The sequence below is a fragment of the Panicum hallii genome, chromosome 4, assembly GCF_002211085.1.
Source record: "Panicum hallii strain FIL2 chromosome 4, PHallii_v3.1, whole genome shotgun sequence".
Lineage (NCBI taxonomy): Eukaryota > Viridiplantae > Streptophyta > Magnoliopsida > Poales > Poaceae > Panicum > Panicum hallii.
Genome location: NC_038045.1, coordinates 7,174,412 through 7,182,229, shown reverse-complemented (window position 1 = coordinate 7,182,229; position 7,818 = coordinate 7,174,412). Strand labels below are relative to the sequence as shown.

Here is a 7,818-nt window from a genome sequence, read left to right as displayed (position 1 = left end):
CTTGTGCTTCGCAGTAGTGATGGCCTTGTTAACTAGGGTGTTGAAATCCGGGTAAATAGAAACTCCAAGCAGGGTCCTTATCTCCGGATCCAAACCACGAAGGAAGGCATCTTGCTTCTGTTCATCTGTCTTCAGCACTTTTGAGGCATAACGGGACAGCTCCGTGAATTTGTGCAGATACTCTGTCACTGACAGATTCCCTTGCTGGAGACTCATGAACTCCTCCAACTTAAGCTTCATCACACTCCTAGGAATGTGATGCTCCTTAAACACTTTGACAAATCTGTCCCAAAGCATGGTGTTAGCATCCTCATTCATCTCTCTGTAGCTTTGCCACCATGCTAATGCTGGTCCTCTCAGTTGCTGGACGGCCAATAACACCTTATCACGGTCATCAGCATGAACAACCTCTAGCTTCATCTCGATTTCTCTAATCCAGTCATCAGCCTCAATCGGGTTGTCAGATCCTCCAAACTTAGGTGGCTGCAAGCGGTTGAAGTCTGCAATCCTGCTGCCATTGCCTTGATGCATTGCAGGTCTATTGTTGCCAAGATTGCCTTGGGCTTGAGCCGTGAGGGTGGTCACAAGAACTTGAAGGAGTTGGTTCTGTTGCTGTAGTATGGCTGCTAGGTCAATGGGTGCGGGGGCACGGGGAGGTAGCTGCGGTAGGTGTCCATTTTCTTCTGGAGCTACATTCGGAGGGGCCTGGTTCCTCGGATTGACCTCGTCACTGTCCTCCTGAGCATGGAGTCCCTGGACTCGGCACGAACGACGGGACATCTGCGGTCAAGGAGGGATAGGATAAAATTAGGTGGCTCTCCCTATTTATTACTAGGGTAGATTTGCATGTATATAAATATATAATAGCACACAATATCAACAAGTCATTCAAGCACCACACAAGCATTCATTCAAACAAGCAGGGATACATGCCACGACGGATTACAATAATGCGGCTCGACTTTTAAGGGTCAGCCGGGATGACTCGACTACTGATCCCTACAACCCGGTCTTCGGGATCACTGTTTTCGGGATCTCGGGGAGACGCGGGAGGTGTGGGCGGCACTGGTTCGCAAATCCTCCTGCGCGGTTGGGACAAAGGGTATAGTGGGATCCCCTCTAGGATGGTTGACTCAGCGGCAGTCCCAGGATGGTGTCCCTTACGCTTGGCGCGATCTACTAGGTAGACACCTCTAAGAAGCTGGCTATGGCGGTCTGCCTGCTCCCTAAGGTTTTCTTCGGCCATGGCGAGGCGGCTCTCTGCTTCAGCTGCTCGGGCTTCCGCCTGCGCTAAGGCCAGCTTAGCCTTATGCCAACGAGACTCCGCTCTCTCAGCACGCTGGATCAAATTTCTCACGCGTTGATGCAGTTGGTCGCACAAATCATCGAGGCTAAGCAAATAGCCCGACATAGCGACAACTGTGGGGTTCTTCTCTGTCCCAGCAGGACTTTCTAGGTTGCGGATCCTTGCCGCCCAAGCAGGACGGTTACGATCCAACGGTGGAAAGTACTTCATGGGAGTGGAACCCAAGTGCCATTCGAACATCTGGCACAGGTGCCGCAGTGCCTTGCGAGCTGCAAGTTGAATGGTGTCAGGCATACGGGCTCCAGTGGCGGTGATACTCCAGGGTTGCATCTCCAAGTATTTATCGCTGGCGCCAATATGGATGGTGACCTCACAGCTTTCGGTGCCATGCTCCATAAACTCGCGACCCACGTACTCCGGTCGTTCCGGAATACCTAGTCGCACCGTGGCAGCATAAATCACCCTGGGGAATTCATCTTCGTTGATGCAGTAGGTGGTGGTCCAGTCATCCGCCATCTAACTTACAAAGGTAGGGTTAGCATAATAAGGATAAAGTTTAAGGAGTAATAGGGTTTCAAGAATTGACCATCCTAGGGCTCCTATGGTCCTCGTTACTACCGATTCGTGTCCTACAGCCAAGCATGGCTCTGATACCACCTGAAGCGCCCCGACCCGAAGATCAAGGCTAAACCATGTATTAATTACCGAACAAAGTCTCCGGCATAATACATGTTACATCAAGTGGAGTCCAGAGTCATACAGAGCTTTATTCTACAGGTACACGAGGAGTAATGCGACAACACAGAGCTACACAACTCAAACATAGGATAGTGACTATCATGACGGCGTGGAGGACTAGCTCTTCATCCATCACGACTCCACTCGACCAGCTTGGGTGTGGACACGATCTACTCACAGTCTTCTGGAATAAAGTCGGGATCCTCTGGAGAAAAATCAATAAGGGTTGAGTACAAGAGTACCCAGCAAGTTCCACCTCACCCTACGGGAGGGGAATGACATGCATGACACACATTAACTACGATGCATATGCAATGCAACTCATGGTACGCCCTTCTTCCCAACACAACCCACAGTAGGTAGCTCACTAGTTGTTAGGACCACACCGTAGCCTGTCCATTCCGTGGACACGGACCATTCGAATGGATTCTACACTCTGCAGAGGTCGTACATTGTACCCATAAGCTCGACTGCCCGCACGGACAATCGACATAGCCGACACCCAGCCGTGGTCACGCCCCAGCCCGGCCGCACAAACCCTCGGGCCCTGACCACAATGGTCTATACCCATGAAACATCCCCGCGACCGTCAGGCTAACCAGTGGGATTAGGCTAAGTCGGCCCCATAACGGAACCTGTGGTCGTACTAAGGTAAGCTAGGTGAGATGTCAAAACAACTCGGTCCTTATGGTTCGCCAGGGCAGCAGCCATCCCTCAACACATCAACTCGAGCCTACCTCCACGGTAGCACTCACCTGCCAGTCTACCACCACGGTAGCGCCGGCTTCCAGCATACCCAGCTGCCCTAGCCTCAACCAAAACCCTTCATATCCTAGTCTCAACTCTGGATATGTATAACTACTCACATGCATGTATGAGCACACTTAATCACTCAAGCACCGGTATATGTAATCGATCCTAAACCAGAGCTACAACTAGACGTCCTCACATGGATGCAACCGCTCACGTAAGGGTCGATGAAACTTGCCTTCGCTTACGTACGCGTCGTCGGCGGCGGCTTCCTGCTCGCGGTATGGGTCTTCTGGCTCCCTGGCAGGCTCCTCCTCGGTCACTCCGTGATCTACGGGCGGAAACGGCACAACCGGCAAACAAACACAAGCAAGCTATAAAACAAGCTCAAATGGAAATGACAATAGGAATTGATATGAAGGAGATATTGGGTTTATAGTTTTGGTTGGTAAATAGAATGATTTGGGTTAGGTGCTCACGGCCTGGTGGATGTTTTAGGTCTTTATTAGTATTGCGGAGTTAATGGTCGGGGCTGCCTGCCATCTTACCTTGGCGTGCAACAGCTCGAGAAATAGGGTCAACTGTTGGGGCTTCGTCTCGTGAGTGAGCTGGGCTCGTGGGGAGTGGTTAGCAGAGTGAAGCGGCTCGGTGTGCTTGGGCTGGTGATGGAGTTCGTCACGGCTTCGCTCCTTTTATAGGCGAGGGGAGTAGCAGCGGCGTCGCACGGGGACGGGCGACGGCGTGGGCTGCGGCAGCTCGCCGTCAACTCAAATAGTGACGGTGCTGAGGGCGCGAGCGTCGAGGTAGCAAAGCCGGCGAGGACGCTGCGGTGGCGTGGGCGAGGTGGGGACACGGAGGTGGGCGGCACGGCGCGGTGCCGGCGGCAGTGCGCGGCCCCGTCGTGGGGCCGGCGTGTCGCGCGTGCGCGGGCGAGAGCGAGCGTGCGCGGCGGAAAAATATCTCGGCCGGCACTGTGCATGACGGTTTATTCCAAGGTCAATGGTGTGAGTACTTTGTGGTTTCCAGGGGATGATGAAGTTATTGCGAAGGAAGTAGGCGCTGTTATGATTATCTGAGAATTAGGGCGTGGTGCGGTGACTTGAGAGGCTTCTGGTTACTTAGTGTACCGGGTCCTTTTGAATCACAACTTCTATACTAAGTACTTAAGTTTAACTAGAAGACTAACGCTTATAAAAACACTTACCTTATTGGAGCGGCAAAGTCCCGAAGGAACACGCGCCTTTGAGTGGCTAGTCCAGCACTAACCCTCCTAGCCCTACCACAACCTATCTACCTTACTCATGGGTGTTTGTCATGGCAAGGAGGGGGGCTCTATTTATAGGTCAAGAGAAGCCATGGTATTAGGACAAGTGTCCTCCTTCTAGAGAATTCTAAAATATCTTAATATTTTCAAAATTTTATTTATTACTATTTCTAGAGTCCTCCATGGAAAATATCTCCCCCTTGCTTAGTGGAGAAGGATCCTTGAGAATATTTTATTCTTGCTTAGGGGTTAAGGATCTAGAGAATTGCCTTGGAAATATCTCACTATTGCTTAGGGGCTAAGGATCTTAGAGAGTTGCCTTGCATCTTCTTCAAAGTGATGAAAATTGGGATGTTACACTAGGTGTGGTGGTGGAGGCTGGAGGCAGGAGCTGGTAGAGCGAGCCAGTGCTATTGCACCTGCTGATCAAACGCCTGGTCCGGAGGTCCTTCACAGAAAAACCAAAGGGATCAAACTCGACAGAGCAATTATTATCGGTTGTAAATTGGCGAACAGAAACAAGGTTTTTGATGATGTGAGGGGCGACAAGAACATTGTTAAGGTGGAGAGAACCGACATGTGCAGTGCCGGTGGACATGACTGGAAGAGCAGAACCATCCCCCACAATGATTGTGGAAGGTGTGGAAGTGGATGGGGGATGGGAAAAAGAAAGTATACCGGAGCTGGAGGCCATGTGTGTTGTTGCGCCAGAATCCATGTACCATTCACCCATTGATGGGGAGGGGGGGTGAGAGTTATGGTGTTGAAGGCCCCAGCAAGGGCCTATTGGTCCCAGCCCACCAAGGGCGGCCCACTGGGTGCACCAGCCCAGGGACCGGCCTGAGGAGGAGTGCCGGCCTAGGGCACGGCGGACTGAGCAGCCCACGGGGCAGGCAGTCCTGTCCCCCCCCCCCCGAAGGGGAAGGCCACGAGAGTGGCTAGGCCGCCGGGGAGACTGGCCCGGTATTGCTGGGGTAGGACAGCATGGTGGGTCCTCCGGTGGGGGCGCCGGTGACGGGGGCGACAGGGCCGCCAAGGAGAGCCTGCGACTGTGGAGCTGTGGCTGACGGCGGGCGCGGTCCGGGCCACATCTGGATCGTGCCAATCCACGGATTGTAGAAGCTGGGCCAAGCAGCGCCACTGGCAGCTAGAGATGCGCCGGAGGTGGGAGCGGCACCGCCGCGGCTGCCACCACCCCCGGGGACAGGGCCTCCGTTGGCCCCCTTGTTCTTGCGGCGGCGACGGCCCCCACCCGAGGTTGGTGCAGGGGATGGGGGGCCGGCGGTAAGGGCCATGGGGGCAGACGGCGGAGGAGCAATGGGCGGCGTGACGGTGGACGGAGCACCCAGGGAGAGTTCCTCGACCTGGAGTTCGGAGCGGATCTCGGCGAAGGAGGGAAGCGGCCGCTGTCGCTTAAGGTAGGGGCAGAGGTGAGCGAAGCGGTCGTTCAGGCCACAGAGGACATTGATGACGAGGAGGCGGTTGGAGATGGGCTCGCCGAGCTCGGTGAGGGAGTCAGCGAGGGTTTTCATCTGGCGACAGTAATCCGTGACGGAGAGGGCACCCTGCATCAAGGTGCGGAACTCGGTGTCGACGAGGACGATCCGGGTTTCGTGATTGCCGACGAACTGTTCTTCAAGGGCGAGCCAGGCGGTGCGGGCGGACGGCGAGGCGGTGGTGACGATCTCGAACAGCTCGGAGGTGATGGAGCCGTAGATCCACGAGAGGACATGGAGATCCATCCGGACCCAGTGAGGGACGGCAGGATAGGCGGCATCGCACAAGACGTGGTCGGCGAGCGCGTACTTGCCAAGGGCGAGGAGGAGAAGGTGCCGCCACTTGGAGAAGGACGGCGTGGCGAGGTCAAGCACCGTCGAGATGAGAGCATGGACGTTGAGGATGCCGAGAGCCTGGGCGTGCAGGGCAGAGACGCTGGTGGCGTCCGGGTCAGCGGCGTCATCGCCGGCAGGGGCGTTGCCTCCGCCGGCTGCGGCGGCATCGGCGTCATCGGCTTCCTGGAGGAGGCGCTGCGCGGCAGCCAGGGCGCGCTCGTGACGAGCGACGTCTTCCTGGAGGCGCCGGCGCGCGGCGGCCACGACGGCCGCGGCGTCCTGCTGTGCCTGGAGGGTGGCGGCTGCCTCGGTCTCGCGGCGACGCGCGGCATCGGCCTGCTCCCGCACGAGGCGACGGGCCTCGGCATCGCGGAGCTCGGCAGCAACGGCAGCGTCGTCAGCCATCGACGGCGGGAGAGATTAGGAGCGGAAGGTGAGGAAGGATCCTCTTGATACCATGAAAGCGTGGAGTATTTGGGTAATCACACCTTGGATTAATCGATAGATGATTACAATCCTAAATAGCTAAGCCTCTGCCCGTTTATAGAAACAAGACGGGAGGGCGGCCATGATTACAGGAGCCAAGAAATCCTCTGTCTAACATTCAACTTCACCGGTTCATGGAAGAATGATGATGAGGCTATGAAAGCCCTTGCGATCTATGGCTAGAGGATGAGGCTCATGCTAAGAATGGCGAGGGTAGTGGAGTAAGTTCCTACTTCTCTTCTTTCCCTTCCCCTCCCCGCTGGACATTGTCTTGTGTTCCTTTTATTAAAACAAGTTACATTTGCCTCTGAACAACACAAAATGTATGTTTTTCACTTGTCTGGGTGTTTGCTTGATTTGGTCAGAACAATATCACTGCTGCAGAGAAAAGCCAAGGCAGATGACAAGGAGGGGACAAGGAGGTCTCATTCCTAATGCTAATTCCTTCTATTTTTCTTATCACGACTTTGACATAGTAGACTATACCACCCCTGCATAGTGTGGATTTAAGACAAGTGACACTTGCTTTTCATTGTAGCCAACATTCTACTCTATAATGATAGGATCGAATTTTGCAATCTGATTTGTTTAGTAAAATTTGTGTAAAAATTTCAATACGGTATATGTAATTCCACTTGTTCAAGGATGACTAACACTGGGATGCTCAACATATTCAGTTTCTACGTGTATGCTTCTTTCCCAAATATCAAATCAGTATAAGCATTTCAACAATATCAAATAGACATTTAAGTTATATCTCAGTAAGCATTTTAAATATCCTTCTCATGCACTACTAGTACCACTGAGATGCTCAATAATATTACTATTGGATAGGAAACCATATAATGGAAACAATACTCTGCGGATATCATAATGGAATCAATACTCTATAGACTCATCTTAGGATGCTCAATAATATTTTTTCTGTATTTTGGGATTAACGCTATAATGAAATATTCACTTGGCCTTGATTGTAGGGAGCTTGGATCTTGTACGGGAGCAACATATACATGTCTCAATAGGGGCGAATCTAGAGCAGCTCGGAGGGGGGTGCACCACTTTATCCCAAGAGCAAGGATGCCATAGTGTTTAAACAATACATCAAAATAATTTTTCATCTACCATGCTTTAAACATCAATAGTTCAACATACGCGATCACGAGCAATACAAAGTTAACAAATTCAAAGTATCGACAATTATGTTTACCACTCACAAAGATAAAGATAATATTGGTCACTTCATTGTAGTCAATGACAGAATGCCAAAATCATAAACAAATATTGTTGTCATAGCAAAATCCAAAATACGTCCAACATAAAAATCCGACTGACCTAGAAAAGAAAAAGGAGTTAGTTGTTTTAACTAAGAAATTGTAGAATTATTCTATTAAAGACAGGAGCATTGCATTACCTTCACATATCATATTTACGCCCTTTCCCTT

The 7,818-nt window shown here is 52.1% G+C and overlaps 1 protein-coding gene across 5 annotated transcripts; it reads left to right on the top strand.

The window, feature by feature from the left end:
- The first annotated feature begins 3,111 nt into the window (after positions 1-3,111).
- LOC112891077 lies at positions 3,112-7,454 on the top strand. Of its 5 annotated transcripts, XR_003228407.1 has the most exons (4): positions 3,112-6,323; positions 6,438-6,597; positions 6,742-6,798; positions 7,354-7,454. XR_003228407.1 is itself a non-coding variant. In XM_025957980.1 (3 exons), the coding sequence occupies exons 1-2, from the start codon at positions 5,789-5,791 to the stop codon at positions 6,557-6,559; spliced, it is 657 nt and encodes a 218-aa protein (XP_025813765.1). In that variant the 5' UTR covers positions 3,112-5,788; the 3' UTR covers positions 6,560-6,597; positions 7,354-7,426. The 5 variants fall into 5 exon arrangements, 3 of the variants coding, with proteins under 3 accessions (XP_025813765.1, XP_025813764.1, XP_025813763.1); XR_003228406.1 differs by having other exon boundaries at positions 6,438-6,798; XM_025957980.1 differs by lacking the exon at positions 6,742-6,798 and having other exon boundaries at positions 7,354-7,426.
- Positions 7,455-7,818: the final 364 nt, after the last annotated feature.